The 17605-nt window shown below is 39.0% G+C and overlaps 2 protein-coding genes across 7 annotated transcripts in view; one reads left to right on the top strand and one right to left on the bottom strand.

The window, feature by feature from the left end:
• The window catches only part of ERMP1 (endoplasmic reticulum metallopeptidase 1), a 58581-nt gene that overhangs the window by 19783 nt on the left and 21193 nt on the right, over nt 1-17605 (top strand). For 2 of the 6 annotated variants that reach the window (XM_007108078.4, XM_028493963.2), the window contains 7 exons: nt 1302-1514; nt 2378-2598; nt 5580-5754; nt 6156-6346; nt 10098-10250; nt 12334-12536; nt 13111-13226. In XM_007108078.4, the coding sequence (XP_007108140.2) occupies nt 1302-1514; nt 2378-2598; nt 5580-5754; nt 6156-6346; nt 10098-10250; nt 12334-12536; nt 13111-13226 (1272 nt within the window). Of the gene's footprint in view, nt 1-1301; nt 1515-2377; nt 2599-5579; nt 5755-6155; nt 6347-10097; nt 12537-13110; nt 13227-17605 lie in introns of those variants that run through there. The other 4 variants (XM_028493964.2, XR_003681264.1, XR_003681265.1 and 1 more) reach the window with 4 other exon arrangements.
• The window catches only part of RIC1 (RIC1 homolog, RAB6A GEF complex partner 1), a 174437-nt gene continuing 164993 nt past the window's right edge, over nt 8162-17605 (bottom strand). Inside the window, exon 28 of the transcript XR_008618234.1 lies at nt 8162-8605. The gene's annotated coding sequence lies outside the window, so the exon portion shown is untranslated. The remainder of the gene's footprint in view (nt 8606-17605) is intronic.

Raw genomic sequence — 17605 nt, 5'->3', positions numbered from 1 at the left:
TGAATGTAAATTCAACAAAACTTGACAGATTAGATAGAAGGGGCAGCAAGGGGCAGCATCAGGCCTAACTGTCCGGGGGAGAGATGATGCCATTGACCATGATGGGAACATGGGAAGGAAGCCCCCATCCAGAGCAGTCATGAAGAGGGGAAGGAGACTGAAGTCTGTCAGATGTAAGATGGAGGATGTCTGTGAACTGACCAGATGAAAATATAGGTACACTGTTAGAGCTCATGACAGAACTGGGTTTCTGGGTTTGGAAATTAAAGGCATAGAGAAAACCACAGAAGTATGGAGAATAGAAATGGTTTTTGGAAGAGGGAAGCAAAGGTAGAGGACTAAACTTGAGCTTTGAGGAAGACACATTCTAAGGTGTGACAGAAGAGCCAATGAAAGAAATCCCGCAGTAAGACAGAGGTGGTGTCTTCAGTGGAAAGAGAAAGTCCTTGGGATGAGCAGCAGGAAGAAATGCCAACCATTCATGTCTTCTTGTAATTCTTCATTATCAAGTTCAAACTCATCTAGTCATTGATTGATATAACAGATATTTGTGACAGCATCTGATGTGCCAGATTCTGCCTGATAATGACTCTCCCAGCTCTCCAGCTTCATTGCTGAATACTCTCTCTCCTCATTCCGGACTTTTTTTCCACTCTCTATTTGGAACTTGCCCTCCTCAGGGCCTTCATCTACACAGATGAACAGTCTCAGTCTGGACAATCTCTCCCCCGATGTAGCTCCTGTCCATCCTTTAGCTGTAAATTTCACTTCCTCGAGTGCGTCCCTGACTTCTCAAACTCCATTAGTCTCCCGTGATATGTTTTTAGGGGACTCTCTCCTTATTATTTCTTTTTTTAATTGGGATATCATTGACATTCCTTATTAATTCTTAACACACGTGTAATAACTTGTTTGGTGTTTGTGAGCTTCATGAGCTTCTTGGTGAATCTCTGGTATCTAGAGCAGTGTCTGCTACATTAAGTATATATTAAATGAAGAAGGACTAAGAAACAGCTACTGGATTTGTCAACAGCGAGGGTAGAATTGATCAGGGAGTAGCTGTAATAAATAGAAGAGAAAGGATGAAGACCAGGTCGCTGAGCTTTGAAGTGGAGAGGAAACAAGAGTAGGGGGCATGGACCTTACCTGAGATATTTAGTAAGAAAAGTGGGGGAGAGCAGCAGTAGGGTGGTAGAAAGCTATTTCTGTTCACAGTCTTTCTAAGTATTTCTTTACTCCAACAGTGGATGGTTTATTCAACTTGGTTACCTTTCTTTTTTTTTTTTTTTTTTTACTTATAGGTGACAACATTTTAGCAGTTCTTAAATATCTAGCTACATCTGATATGTTGGCTTCTTCTTCTAAGTATCAACATGGAAACATGGTCTTCTTTGATGTGCTTGGCCTGTTTGTCATTGCCTACCCCTCTCGTGTTGGCTCGATAATTAACTACATGGTGGTAATGGCGGTTGCTTTATACCTGGGAAAGAAATTTTTGCAGCCCCAAAATAAGAGTAAGTATTTTCCTTTAAAACTACAGTAGTGGCACGGGTATGGAATTTGCCTGAAGTTTTTTAGTCACTTTGCTTGAATCTTTCCAAGAAGTTAAAAATCTTAAGAAAAATAACATTTGATTTATACTGTTGTAAGAAATTTGTAAATGAATATCAGGTTGATATGCTCATTATACTTTTAGTCGTGGTGAAGCAGGCAATTTTTATGTACTTAGGCACTTCATAGAAGTACCACAAAAGCCTGTGGAAAATGGTTTGTAAAGATTGACTTTTAGTGAAGAGTCCCATTAAAAAGTCTTGTCCACACTACAGACCAATAGCACACTGTTCTGGAATATAAATGAGCTTCGTCTGGTTAAATTGGTCTCCTCCTACTATGTTTTGTACTCTAAGTTGGTGTGTGCTGTTATCAGATAAAATATTTAGCAGCAATTTAAATACTCATTTATCACTGGTTATTTTCTCATGCTACTTCTATTCCTGCGTTAGCTTCCTTTAGTAAGATTTTATATGGAACTTTGCCTTCCATTTCTGCTGTTATTTCAATACACAAAGCATCCCAAAGGTGATGAAGATTAAGACGACCCACTTTTCTAGCCAGGAATATCTCTGAACTACTCCTGAAGACTTATCTCTTTGAGTCTTTTGTATGCACAGACTCTGAGTAGATGTCAATACTTGAATCTTATTCACTGTTACTTTGCCTGTGTAGTGTTTAACAAACCTTACCCCTAGGAAATTTCAGTATTTTCAATTACAATGGTGAATTTTGTTTTAATGTTTGCTCCTTTAATTCTACTGACTGGTTATGAAATTGATTTGATAAAGACGGTGATCTCTACTTTTTGTTTTCTCTCTATTAGCTGCTACCTACACAAAGGACTTCTTCTGTGGACTTGGCATCACTCTGATAAGCTGGTTTACTAGCTTGGTGACAGTTCTCATTATAGCAGTGTTCATCTCTCTTATTGGACAGTCTCTGTCATGGTATAACCACTTCTACATCTCCGTTTGTCTGTATGGAACTGCAGCTGTTGCCAAAATAATATTCATACATACCCTCGCAAAAAGATTTCATTATGTGGTAAGTGTTGGGCATATTTATTGATTTCTTCCGCTGCCTTCTAGGATTGAAGACAAACTCAGGTGGGTGTTCCTTGTGTTTGGCCTTTTGAGCTATCAAAGATAGTTTGGCATGGCTATAGATAACTGACTCCCAGATTTGTGTTGACTTTCTGGAAGGCTTCTCATTCTGAGGGTAGCAGACTTCAAATGAGGTTATAAAGCTGCAAACAGTTTGGGGTGTTGGTGACAGCAAGGTGTGTTAGCATAGCCTTTTGCCTCTCCTGACTCTGCAGTTTTTGTAACCATGATCTTTAATCTACCAGCCTTCCTTGGGATCACCCAATTATTTATATTTGAATAGCTCTGTTTTCCACTGGACTGTAAGCTCCTTGAGGGCATGGATTGTTTTGTTCATTGTCCCCTGTGCTTAGGCAGTGTCTGACACAGCACTAACACACAGTGTTTGCTGCGTGAATGAACGTTGCACTTAAAGCTGCGCTTAAAGTTTTCAGTTTCCTTCACTTTTTTTTTTTTTTAACTTTTATGTTGTTGATGCAGATTCTGTCAGCATGCCTTTGTGGTCTGGGGGTTATACTGACACATTGCTAAGGAGAATAAGGGGAGGTAGATAGGGTTCCAAAATGATTTATGCTGACTTAGAGAATATAGCCATATTGTTATGGTTTCAGCTGTATACCATTGTATTTTGGTAAAAACAAAATTAGGTATTAGGGTTATGAGATAATAGGACTAAAAATAAATTACAGTGAGAGAGCAAGCAGTGGTTTCTGATTTTCTAAGAGAGTTAAAGGGAAAATCTTTCTTAGTTCCGTCATTTTCAAGGAGGCCAGTGTACACCTGTTTTTTCGGTTTGTACTGCTGGGGATTAGAATGGAGACATGGAAGACTATATAATACAGCATCCTTTCACAAGGATGTCTTTGGTACCTGAACCTTGGTCTCAGTGTCAGTTCATGTTGGGATATGATCTGAGGAGCCCTTCTGTGTTTTAGGCCCTATTGAAGAAAGGTTCTTTGAGATTAGCCATCCGTTGATGGTTGAGCCAATGCTTGTATCTTAGTGGTTTCTGTCTCCAAAAGAATTATACCATGGGGCTCAATTTCACATGCTTATTCTTAGTGCAATGGTATGTAACCAGTCAGAGTGTGGCTGACTGTCATTGATATGGCATTGGGGTGCAGTAGAGGGTAAGACAGAAATGCTTAGTAAAGTTCTATTTACTTTGACTGATTTCAGTTGTCTGCTTACAAAACTTCAGGCTGAAGGCACAATGTAAAGAGTAGTGTGTTTTATTTTCATTTCACAAATGGTCTTTGAGCATCCAGTGGGCTTCCATGCTAAGGCCTGGTACAGAGATTCAGGACATAGTCTTTTTCTTTGAGGAGCTCACAGTTTCATTTGGGGATGAAATGATGGGGAAACCACACGGGTTTCAGTACATTGGGATGAAGTGAAGTAGAGTAATATATTCACGTGCTGTAGGAATATAGGGCCAGGAGAGATGAATTTTGTTTGTGGAAGTCAGGAAGGCTTCATGAAGGAGGTGGTGACATTTGAACTGGGTTTTTGAAGCCTGAGTAGAAGTGTGCCAGATAGAGAACAGGTTGATGGGCAAAGGTGGAAATGTACAAGATGCATTTGGCTCACAGTCAGTGAAAAGTTCAGTGTGGTGAAGATGAGGTTGATAGGATAATAACTGGGAAAGTAGGCCAGGGTGAAGTTGGAGCATGACCCTAAAAATCAGTGGGGCCACAATTTAAAATTTCTAAGCATGATATTGAGTGCGAGAATTTGTGATTTAGTAGGAACACACTGGTAACAGCGTATAGAATGGATTGGAAGGGGTATAGAGGGATAATAGAGATGGGGAGAGGGGAACTAGATTTGAGGGATGTTTGGACTTGGGTACAATGTGGGAACAATGTAAAACATTTTCAGTTATTACAGTCTTCATTGTTGAGATCTCTGTTTTTAAATATCTGAGTGGACTTTGGCTTCAAATTGAATCCTAAGAATTATTTTATTCTTTTTAAAGACCATGACTCTTGATTAACAGTGTTGAACATCTAATTATTTAACGATGATAGCCTACCTTTCATTGTCCAAAGGAGGTCTGTCAAGTGAACTTTAACTTGTTTTGAAAACATGTGACAAACTCTTTTGAGCTTTTGAATTAGGGACCCTTACAACAAACATGCCCTGGACTCTACAGAAATGAGAAGGCAGAGGAGAGAGAAAAGCTTAAATATATCTATTTCCGTTTTGGTATTTCTGCACTAAAATTATAACTTTCATGTTTACGTTAATAGAATCGCTGGTGCAGATGTTAAAATGTATTAAGTTCATATGGCAACTTTCTTCTGAAGAACTCAAGGTGCTGCACAGGAATCCTCAGACTTCAGAGCTCAAAAAATGTAGATCAAATTTTATAACGTGAAACCACCAGGAATCCAGGATGGGGGCAAAGTTGTGCTACAAGACCAGTTGGAGATAGAAAAGACTCAGGAATCAAGCAAAAAATCCCCATGGCTGTGTGCTCTAAAGGTCCTGCAGTTCTCAAGCTGTGCTGTTGGTGGCGCTGCAGCCGCCTTCACATAGGTCATTTCTCCAGTTTGCTTGACATTCCTTGTAAGTTGCATGAATAAAAGAGCTTACAGAGGTGAATGTTTTTAGGAGAGCCCTTTCTTCTATTTTAGAACATTTCCAAAGGTCTTTCAGCCCGGTGGAGGGAGAGCACAGATGATATACAAGTAATGATGTTTTTACCCCATCTTGTTAAATTCCCCTTTCCTGTGCAGTAATTTGAATTTATTACTTTATGATAGGAGGTAGCTTTGTCAGTGTTTACTTTAAAGTTTAAAGGATAGACCCCGCTCCAAACAAAATATAGCTTTTTGGAGCAGTGGAAGTTACACTACAATAGAAGATCTTTATGAATGGCCCGTGAATGAGACGACTTGTATATCTTCTTTCTTTCAGAATGCCAGTGACCAGTATCTGGGAGAAGTATTTTTTGACGTCTCTCTGTTTGTGCACTGTGGGTTCCTTACAGCTCTCACTTACCAAGGGCTCTGCTCGGCATTTATTAGCGCTGTCTGGGTGGCATTCCCGTTGCTCACAAAGCTTTGCGTGCACAAGGACTTTAAGCGGCATGGTAGGGTATTTTTGGTTGTGATACAAATGGGAAATACCTTAAAATACGTAAGTTAAGGCTTCCAGGGACTATTTCCATATTTGATCTTTTTGGGTAGGCTTTTCTAAATTGTTGCTGTTTGTTTTTTTTTAACTTTCAGATCACACAGATTTTTATCTTACACCTTATACCTACCCCATCATTCTTGTAAATGAGCACATGCTAATATATTACATATTTTGTTTTCTTATTTGTATTCTACCCTAAGTCAAAGTGTTTTATCTCACTAAGATAACGTACCAAAAGGGCAAGAGTCAGAGCTAACCTAATTTCTGTTAGGTGAGAAGGTATACCAGGACTATAAAAAGCTGTTATCTCACTGGATAATTTCAAAGATGTGTTTTCTTTCTCTTTTTCTGTAGGTGCTGGAGGAAAATTTATTGCCTTTTACCTTTTGGGGATGTTTATTCCATATCTTTATGCATTGTACCTCATCTGGGCCGTATTTGAGATGTTTACCCCTATCCTTGGGAGGAGTGGTTCGGAAATTCCACCTGATGTTGTGCTGGCTTCTATTTTGGCTGGTTGTACAATGATTCTCTCATCCTATTTTGTAAGGAAAAAAATTTTTTTTTAAATTTCCTTCTTCATTTTATATATAAATACATGATGAGTTTTGCCATGCTAGATCCTGTGAAATAGTGTTGATTCTACTCTTAAGCAAAAGAAATGGTGAATGACTCTGCATATTGTGGGTTCGGTATGGGCAGAAAATGTCGAAGGGGGGTTTTGTTGTTATTTTTGCTTCCTCATCCTCCCAAATCCTCTGACTATACTTCTTTTCAAATAGCTTTCAAACTACCTGAATTTGAATGTGTGGAACGAATACCAAGTGAGAATTGGTAGAGATTGCTTGGTGGTGAATTTTTAGAGTGTGTTTTGAACTTACTAATTAGAGGCAAATGTTAATAAATACATGGTAGTTTCATTGGTGCTGTTAGAGCTAGTGAAGGAAGACTAATTCTGATGAGTTTTCCCTTGTCATTCACCTGCCTTGCTGCTGGTGCAGCCAAGGTCACTGATCAAGTCTGTGTCCTCGAGTGACATACACTTAACGACACCCAAACATGCCTTCCTTTACCAAGTAACGAATACATGTTACAGGCCTTGTCATTTTACTGTATCAGTGTTCTGCCCTCGCAGGGAGAGAGTCCTACCTGTGCCATCCCTGCTTCTCCTCCCTGGGACTCTCCGGAGGGAAGAGAAGACATGATGCAGAGTTGACAACCAGACTGCCCTCTGTTAGAGCAAGCTCCAGGCAGAGTTCTGCCCTTGGCGTGGTGTCGGCACTCTCCTGGACTCAGGCCTGGCTGCTCTGTTTTGTGGCTCTTTTCACTGCAGTCCCTAAGAGTAAGAAGTATTTATTGAATACCCGTAGGTACACTCTGAGCTTTGAGGCTAGGGTACCAAATAGAAAAAGTAGCTATGACTATTATAGTTCTTACCTTCATGGAGAGAATAGTGAGCTTTTTCACACTGATATAGTAAAGGGCATCTCATGTGGGGACTAGGGTCTAGGGACAGCAGATAAAAGTACCACATGCATGGTCAGTGCTGTCCATGGAAGTCCCTTAAATAGCAAATAAATAGCTGTATGTGTGACTGCGTATACAGCCCTGTAGAGTAATTCTTATGCACGCTGTTGTTTGAGATCAGCTGTACTAGTTCTGAAAGAAATCTGAGCATTGCAGCCATTTTACTTTTAATATTATGATTTAGTCCTTACTGGTATTTGCAGGGATAGATGGAAAATTCTGAAATGTTCTTTGTTGCCTTCAGGATTTACTTCTTTTGGTTTTAATATTAAGCCTTTACATCCTCTGTATATCTTAATAGATGGTTTGCTGTTGTGAGGACTAAAGGAAATGTAGTTTCATCACATGTATATTAGGTTGTAATCTAGAGTCAGCTAAGTTATGAACTGGACCTCCCCCCGCCCCCTGCAGTGTATTTAAATCATAGTCAATGAATGAAAGTTACTGATGCTCATAAAAGATGATCAGAATGTGGGGCATTTCAGTTCTGTTCCATAGGGAAGGGGACAAAATGAACTCTGAAAACTTCACTGTGGAAATTGAAAATGACCCCAAAAGCATGGAAATCTTGGAAACCGTAAGCAAGTAGATTAAAGTTTATTACCTTCTATTACTTTTGGAGAGTGGCTCTTGGAATAATTTAAACCCTCATTTAATGTTCATTATAATGTGAAATAACTCTGCTGCCATTTGATGCTGTGCGTTATCATTCTCTTTGCTATTTTCTTATTTATGTGTAGCTGTGTTACAGATAGTGGCTTTTTAATAGAGTGAGACTTTTCTCCTTGGGTAATGGAGAATTGAACCACAATGCACACTTCAGAGAGCTTGTCTTTTAGTCCTTGGGGATTTATTAAATATATTTGCTAGGAAGCAATTAAATTTCTGTCAAATGATCGGTTAACAGGTTTCCTGGGGTTATCCTGTGCTGGGGCCATCATGGCTATATTGGCTAAATGAGACTGCTGATAGGAATGGGATCAGGAGGAGATTCTCAGAGAGAAACAGAGAAAGAGCCAGCACACATTGGACACTTCGTAGTCCCTTTTCATGCTTCTCTTCATTTTATTTCACACCCATTTCAGAACCTAGAGTTATATCAGATGTAACGTTTAAGACAAAAGACAGTAAAATTTAATACAGTGGGATCCAAACACATTGTCACTGAGGCTGTTCTCTTCTTCCTTCTCTCCCACTCTCTGATCACCTTTTCATTTATCACCATTACCAAACCTCTTCCAGAAGGTGGGTGGAAGAGGCAGAAGATGACTCATGACCTGGAGAAGAGAAAATATGGATGTGGAAACTGTAGCTTAACCTGAAGTTGTAGGACAACTTTGGGTAGCAACAGGGTTGAGAATGGCAGGAACCACAGCATTATGACAGGGAGGTTTTATTTGGACCCAAACGACTCTGTATACCTAAACTTAACCAGTCTCCCAGTGGAGGCGAAACTCATTGCTTGGCAGGATATTTGACACTGTTCTAAGGAGCCACATTTTAAATACTGTGACTGTTAGGAGAAAGAGGGATGGACAGGGTAACAAATTGTGTTTTGCTAACTCACTGCCATAAATCCTTGGGTACTTTGTCTTATTACTGTGTCCTTCAGTGTAAAAACATTAAGATCTTCGACTTAAGACCAGTTAGTACTGTTTTGCTGGAGATTACCCTGGTTGGCATATTGTTACACTGTAGATATAAAATCTCTTAGTTTCATATAGTAGAGTATATGGTAGGTTATGAATATCTGCTTAATTTTTCATTTTCATCTCAGTAAAAATATTTTCACATTTATGTTCTTCACTTTTCTACTTATTGACCCTGGAGGGTGGGCAATAAGGGGGAGAAGGCAAAAGGGGGAGCAGGGACTAGGTCATTGTTTCTCAAAGTGGCTCCTTCAGAACCCCTAAGGCATCTGTGGACATATTCTATAATCATGTGTCCCCTGCAATTTTTAATTCAGTGATTTTATTACCATTAAAAAATTAATATAAGCATATTTAGGACTTCCTGGATGCCCATCTTGAGACTGAGCCACTTGCTTTTCCTGCCCAAGTTCAGGTTTGTTATTTTGATTGTGTTGGCCTTGGTTAACTCTGCAGTGACAAGGGCAGAATTACCTTTTTTTCCCTGGTTTCAATTTTCATGGTTTTTTGGGGTTTTTTCCAAGTGAACTATAAGTTGATTTACAATATTGTGTTAGTCTCTGGTGCAGAATTACTTTTATTGCAGTTTTTCCTTATGTGCAGGTCCACAGGCAGAGTCTTGAAGGTGCATCTAAAAGATGAATCCAGCACACAGGCACATTATGAAAGCATTATTAGAACTTGAGTTTTGTTGAAACAGGCCTGCTTACTTGCTTAAAAGCTTACCTCTGGTTCTTTAATAAAAGCCTGATGTCATGATGTTTGGTACAGTTAAATAGTGTCTGCTGTGCAGTTAACTTACAGGGTTTGATAGAATCGGAAACAAGGTCACGGTTTGACTGATGGTGGATGTACGTCCTCTAGTCTCTTGGCTGACTGAGCAGAGACACTGTCTCGGTTTCCTTTTTCCCTCTTACTGTCTGGCTGCCTGTCAGAAAGACACCATCATGCAGATGGGGGCATCTCTCATTTATTTAGGCTCTGACTTGTGATGGAAATCCCTTATAATGCTGATACATGTCCTTTATTATCTGTCTGACAATACCCGTTACAAAGTAAAGTCAGTAAAGCCATCTTTCTGCCAATGGTAATTTTTCTATTTTTGTGTTTTGTGTTTTAGATTAACTTCATCTACCTTGCCAAAAGCACAAAAAGAACTATGCTAACTTTAACTTTGGTATGTACAATTGCATTCCTCCTTGTTTGCAGTGGAACTTTTTTCCCATACAGCTCCAACCCTGCCAGTCCAAAGCCAAAGAGAGTGTTTCTTCAGGTAAGAGCGATTTTGCGTGAGCTATTTGAGATCCTGGAGAGGAAAGGCTTATGGTGTTTTGAGCTTACTAGTCAACAGTGAAGCTCGAAACACATAAGTGACTTTTCTACTGTTGACCTGTTAGTTGTACCTCGACTATTTTGTGTAAGGCAGTGAGGAAAAGACCGACCATCAAGAGGCACTCTTGTCAGCTAGAAACACTTCTCCTAAGAGCCTGAATCGGAAATGTCTGCTTGTTGTTCTTATTACTGTTCAAATTACAAAAATGTACCTACTTGGAAAAATGAGAGCAAATATGTATCATGGAATAATGAGCTGTTAGAAGTACAGATTGTAAAATTGTCTGTGGGCTGAGTAAAAATATGACCTCCTGTCAACTGGCAAAATGAAACATTCTTTAAAATGCGGTAAGATTGATCTTAGGTAATGTTCAAGGTAATGTGATAGTGAAAATATAACTTAGATTTAGAACTTTCTTAGATTTCAGGTTTTTCTGCAAACTTTTTAGAGCTGGTGTAAAACAGGAAAAAGAACTTAAGTCACCTTATTTCCAGTCTTCCTCTCTGTTAGAGGGAATGGAGTGGCCACACAGAAAAGCCAAGAGTCATAACCTAGATAATTATTCAAGGACTTGAGTAAGTAGTAATAATATATTTGAACTTAAATATGAGAGAGGAGATTTTGAGAAAGAGCCAACTATTCCTTGTTTTTGTTTCCAGTCCTGTAGGACACAGTGATACATTTTATGTGACAAATTTTACAGCCACATCAGTAGTCATTAGGAAAAGCTAGATTTTTATTTTTAAAAACTCCTGTTCTGATTTATTTTGGGGTTTTCTTCTTCTCCAGTGCCAGAAGTTGACAAACTTTTCCTATAAAGGGCCAGAAAATAAATATTTTAGGCTCTGCCAGCCATGTGGTCTCTGTTGCAGCTACTCTGTTTCTACAGAGTGAAAGGAGCCATAGACGATACCTGCAGATGAATGTGGCCATGTTTTAATAAAGCTTTATTTATAAAAATGGCAGTGGGCCATTTGGCCTGTGGGCTGTGGTTTACCCCTGCACTTTGCAATCCTTTTTCTTTTCCTATTTGATATTCTTCAGGCTGGTTTCCGTTGTTAATAGAGCTATTCCAGATGGAGCATGGTGCCTTTTCATAGAATTCTGTTAGGCACAGGTCTGTCATCTAGTGGTGAGCTGTGATTCCTATTTTTCTCTGCACATCAATTAGCATGTAACACCCCAAAAGGGAAATGTGTGTGTATTTCTTTTACAATGTATTTAAGTCCTTTTAGGACTTTTAGTTTTAGTTTTCATGTCTTTTATATCTGAAATAGTAGGTTTTCAGAAAAATTTTATATGAAATTTAAATATAGAAATATATTTGTAAGAAATAATAAAATAATCATGTGAGTATCTATTGAGTTTAAAAGATCATTAGCTGTACCTTAGAAAACCTCAGTTTCCCCTTCTTGATCCCAACTCTTTTGCTCCTCTCCCTCTTACCACCCCCCAAAGTACTCACTATCTTAAAGGTTGGAGTTAATCATTATTTTACCACATATGTATTAATCGCTAAACAGCAACATACAGTTTTGCCTGTTTTTGAGCTTCTTACAGGTAAAGCCATACCATATACTCTTTGGTGGCTTGCTTCTTATTGCCCAACAGCATGTCAGTTTTCCAGGTTGATTTGTGTCACTGTAGTTCGTTATTTTTCATTGCTGAATAGACTTCTGTCATAGGATGATGCCCCAATTTATTTGCCCATTCTACTGTTAATGGACATTTGGGTTGTTTCCAGTTTTTGCTAATATGGACAATGCTGAACCAACACTTTTGTACCTTGCAAGAGTTTCTCTAAGGTCCATATTCAGGAGTGGAGTTGCTGGCTTGAAGGGTTATGCGCATGTTAACTTTATTAGGTAATGCTAAGCAGTCTCCTAAAGTGATTGTGCCAGCTGTTGCTCAGTAGCCTCATCATTTCTTGGTACTGTCATTTAGTCATTTTTGTTAATCTGGGGTGGGGATGTGGGTGAAGGAGTTCAAACAGTAGTTTCCTCATTAGTCTCGTTCTTTTCAGCATGTGACTAGAACATTTCATGACTTGGATGGAAACGTAGTTAAACGAGACTCTGGAATATGGATCAATGGGTTTGATTATACCGGAATGTCTCACATAACACCTCACATTCCCGAGATCAACGATACCATCCGAGCTCACTGTGAGGAGAACGCACCCCTATGTGGTTTCCCTTGGTATCTTCCAGTGCACTTTCTCATCAGGTTGGTTCATTACTTTTCTGCTTTTATTTGGGGGTTAGTTTGTTCTCAAGTCCTATCACTGTATCAGTACTTTATTATTTAAACTGGTTAACATAGAAGTTGAGTGCTGTTTATACTATTTTTTTTTAATATCAGTACAAAAGTTGTATTTCTTTGTGGGGTAAAGCACTCAGAAGTTTTTTATTCTCCCCCAAATTTTGCTTTTTCAAATTAGGAAGTCTTTCCTCTAGAAAGCTGAATAGTTAGAAAGTGTAGCCCTCTTAACTGGTCTAACAGATAGCAAGCAGCTAAGCATCAATTTCAAATTGTTTTATTTCTGGGAAGTTTTTACGGTTTGGCAGTGAAGGAATGGATGAGAAGAAATAGGATGGGTAGTGGAATCAAGATCACCTAGGATCCTTGTTCTTAACTTTGGGAATGTTTTATTACACAATTACCTGGGCTTCAGAGAAACTGACATTGTTTATCATATTCATCAGTTTATGTGTTTATTATATTCTGAGCACTTCCATGAATTATAGCTCAAAATCAACTAATAAAGCAACCTGAATATTGAAGTTACCTTTCCAAATAGGAAAAACTGGTATCTTCCTGCCCCAGAAGTTTCTCCAAAAGAACCTGCACATTTCAGACTTGTATCCAAAGAACAGACACCCTGGGATTCTGTAAAGCTGACCTTTGAAGCAACAGGTAAGTCATATGATAGTTTTTTCTTCTGTCACTTCTTAAAAATTTTAATACGCATGTATATTTTTTCCTCAAATGTATAATAGTGACCAGCAACTTAGGAAGAACTTGGTGATTTTAAAAGCAATTGAAGCTGGTTATGATTTTTAAAAGAAAATGTAATAGACTTTATTTTTTAGAGTAGTTTTTTTTTTTCTGTGGTACGCGGGCCTCTCACTGTTGTGGCCTCTCCTGTTGCGGAGCACAGGCTCTGGACGCGCAGGCTCAGTGGTCATGGCTCACGGGCCCAGCCGCTCCGTGGCATGTGGGATCTTTCCCGGACCGGGGCACGAACCAACCCGTGTCCCCTGCATCGGCAGGTGGACTCTCAACCATTGTGCCACCAGGGAAGCCCAAGAGTAGATCTTAATTATTCCCACCACTAGAAGAAATGATAATTCTGTGATGCAATAAAGGTGTTAGCTAATGCTACAATGGCAATCACATGGCAATATAAATGTGTCAAGTAAAAAAAAAAAAAAAAAAGAATTCTGTTCCAGCTAAACTATCAACCCAGAGCAATGCTGAATAAAGATATTTCAGGCAGACAAAAGCAGACTCACTACCAATAAACCTTATTTAATGGAACTGCTAAAGTATGTACCTCAAAAATTCCAGAAGCAAGATCTGAAATGCAAAAAAGAATGCACAGAAAGAGCAAAGAAATAGCTAAACATTTAGGTAAGTGAAAATAAAGCTATCTACTGCTGGCTTTGCAGTTAGGTGGGTTGGTAGTTAGGGATTCAGATGAGATTTTCCTGAGCTGTCCACAGGACTAAATTCTGCCCTCAATACTGTTATTCATGGCTCACGGGCCCAGCCGCTCCGCGGCATGTGGGATCCTCCCAGACCGGGGCGCGAACCCGGTTCCCCTGCATCGGCAGGCGGACGCGCAACCACTGCTCCACCAGGGAAGCCCAGTAGTTTTAAGTTTACAGAAAAATTGACCAGAAAGTACAGAGATTTCCCTATTGTCCCCTCTACCCCTCAGCTTCCCTTATTATTATCTCTTTTGCATTAAGTGTGGTACATTTCTTTTAATTGATGAGCCTACATTGATACATTATTACTAACTGAAGTCCTTAGTTTACATTAGACTTAGTTCACTCTTTGTGTTGTTTAGTTCTATGGGTTTTGACAGATGCATATTGTCATGTATTTACCATTACAGTATCATACAGAATAGATTCACTGCCCTCAAATCCCCTGTCTCCACTTATTCACCCCTCTCTCCTCCCTCCCTCTGGCAACGACTGATCTTTTTACTGTCTCCATTGTTTTTGCCTTTTCCAGAATATCATATAGCTGGAATTACACTTTGTAGCCTTTTCGGATTGGCTTTTGTTTAGTAATTTTCACTTAAGGTGCCTTTATGTCTTTTAGTGGCTTGATAGCTCGTTTCTTTTTATTGCTGTGAATGTACCACAGTTTGTTTATCTTCTGATCTACTGAGGAACATCTTGGTTGCTTCCAGTTTTTGGCAGTTATGAATAAAGCTTGTATACACATGTGTGTGCAGATTTTTGTGTGGAATAAGTTTTCAACTCATTTGGCTAAATATCTAGGAGTGCAATTGCTGGACTGTATAGTAAGCTTATATTTACCTTCGTAAGAAACTGCTGAAGTGTCTTCCAAAGGCAGTATGAATTCCCACCAGCAATGAATGTGAGTTCTTGTTGTTCTACATTCTCACCAGCATTTGGTGCTGTTAGTGTTTTGGATTTTAGCCATTCTTCTTTTTAATTTTAAAATTTATTTTTCTATACAGCAGGTTATTAGTCATCCATTTTATACACATCAGTGTATACATGTCAATCCCAATCTCCCAATTCATCACACCACCACCCCCACCCTCTCGCGGCTTTCCCCCGCTTGGTGTCCATACGTTTGTTCTCTACATCTGTATCTCAATTTCTGCCCTGCAAACCGGTTCATCTGTACCATTTTTCTAGGTTCCACATATATGCGTTAATATACAATATTTGTTTTTCTCTTTCTGACTTACTTCACTCTGTATAACAGTCTCTCGAGCCATCCACGTCTCTACAAATAACCCACTTTCGTTCCTTTTTATGGCTGAGTAATATTCCATCATATATATGTACCGCATCTTCTTTATCCATTCGTCCGTCCATGGGCATTTAGGTTGCTTCTATGACCTGGCTATTGTAAATAGTGCTGCAATGAACACTGGGTGCATGTGTCTTTTTGAATTATGGTTTTCTTTGGATATATGCCCAGTAGTGGGATTGCTGGGTCATATGGTAATTCTATTTTTAGTTTTTTAAGGAACCTCCATACTGTTCTCCATAGTGGCTGTATCAGTTTACATTCCCACCACCAACAGTGCAAGAGGGCTCCTTTTCTCCACACCCTCTCCAGCATTTGTTGTTTGTAGATTTTCTGATGATCCCCATTCTAACTGGTGTGAGGTGATACCTCATTGTAGTTTTGATTTGCATGTCTCTAATAATTAGTGATGTTGAGCAGCTTTTCATGTGCTTCTTGGACATCTGTATGTCTTCTTTGGAGAAATGTCTATTTAGGTCTTTTGCCCATTTTTGGATTGGGTTGTTTGTTTTTTTTAATATTGAGCTGCATGAGGTGTTTATATATGTTGGAGATTAATCCTTTGTACGTTGATTCATTTGCAAATATTTTCTCCTATTCTGAGGGTTGTCGTTTCCTCTTGTTTGTAGTTTCCTTTGCTTTGCAAAAGCTTTTAAGCTTCATTAGGTCCCGTTTGTTTATTTTTGTTTTTATTTCCATTACTCTAGGAGGTGGATCAAAAAAGATCTTGCTGTGATTTATGTGTAAGAGTGTTCTTCCTACGTTTTCCTCTAAGAGTTCTATAGTGTCCGGTCTCACATTTAGGTCTCTAATCCATTTTGGGTTTATTTTTGTGTATGGTGTTAGGAAGTGTTCTAATTTCATTCTTTTACATGTAGCTGTCCAGTTTTCCCAGAGCCACTTATTGAAGAGATTGTCTTTTCTCCACTGTGTATCCTTGCCTCCTTTGTCATAGAGTAGTTGACCATAGGTGTGTGGGTTTGTCTCTGGGCTTTCTATCCTGTTCCATGATCCATATTTCTGTTTTTGTGCCAGTACCATATTGTCTTGATTACTGTAGCTTTGTAGTATAGTCTGAAGTCAGGGAGTCTGATTCCTCTAGCACCATTTTATTCCCTCAAGACTGCTTTGGTTTTTCGGGGTCTTTTGTGTCTCCATACAAATTTTAAGATTATTTGTTCTAGTTCTATAAAAAATGCCATTGGGGGCTTCCCTGGTGGCGCAGTGGTTGCGCGTCCGCCTGCCGATGCAGGGAAACCGGGTTCGCGCCCCGGTTTGGGAGGATCCCACGGGTAATTTGATGGGGATTGCATTGAATCTGAAGATTACTTTGGGTAGTATAGTCATTTTCATAATATTCTTCCAATCCAAGAACATGGAATATCTCTCCATCTGTTGGTATCATCTTTAATTTCTTTCATCAGTGTCTTATAGTTTTCTGCATACAGGTCTTTTGTCTCTCTACGTAGGTTTATTCCTAGGTATTATTCCTAGGTATTGTATTCTTTTTGTTGCAGTGGTAAATGGGAGTGTTTCCTTAATTTCTCTTTCACATTTTTCATCATTAGTATATAGGAATGCAAGAGATTTCTGTGCATTAATTTTGTATCCTGCAATTTTACCAAATTCATTGATTAGCTCTAGTAGTTTTCTGGTGGCATCTTTAGGATTCTCTATGTATAGTATCATGTCATCTGCAAATAGTGAGTTTCACTTCTTTTCCAATTTGTATTCCTTTTATTTCTTTTTCTTCTCTGATTGCCATGGCTAGGACTTCCAAAACTGTTGAATAATAGTGGCTAGAGTGGACCCACATCCTTGCCTTCTCCCTGATCTTAGAGGAAATGCTTTCAGTTTTTCACCATTGAGAATGATGTTTGTTGTGGGTTTTTCATATATGGCCTTTATTATATTGAGGTAGGTTCCATCTTTGCCCACTTTCTGGAGAGTTTTTATCATAAATGGGTGTTGAATTTTGTTGAAAGCTTTTTCTGCATCTATTGAGATGATCATATGGTTTTGATTCTTCAATTTGTTGACATGGTGTATCACACTGACTGATTTGCATATACTGAAGAATCCCTTGCATCCCTGGGATAAATCCCACTTGATCATGGTGTATGATCTTTTTAATGTGTTGTTGATTCTGTTTGCTAGTATTTTGTTGAGGATTTTTACATCTATATTAATCAGTGATATTGGTCTGTAATTTTCTTTTTTGTAGTATCTTTGTCTGGTTTTGTTATCAGGGTGATGGTGGCCTCATAGAATGG

This window comes from Physeter macrocephalus, chromosome 9, assembly GCF_002837175.3.
Source record: "Physeter macrocephalus isolate SW-GA chromosome 9, ASM283717v5, whole genome shotgun sequence".
Classification (NCBI taxonomy): domain Eukaryota; kingdom Metazoa; phylum Chordata; class Mammalia; order Artiodactyla; family Physeteridae; genus Physeter; species Physeter macrocephalus.
This window is presented reverse-complemented; position numbering and strand designations above follow the sequence as displayed.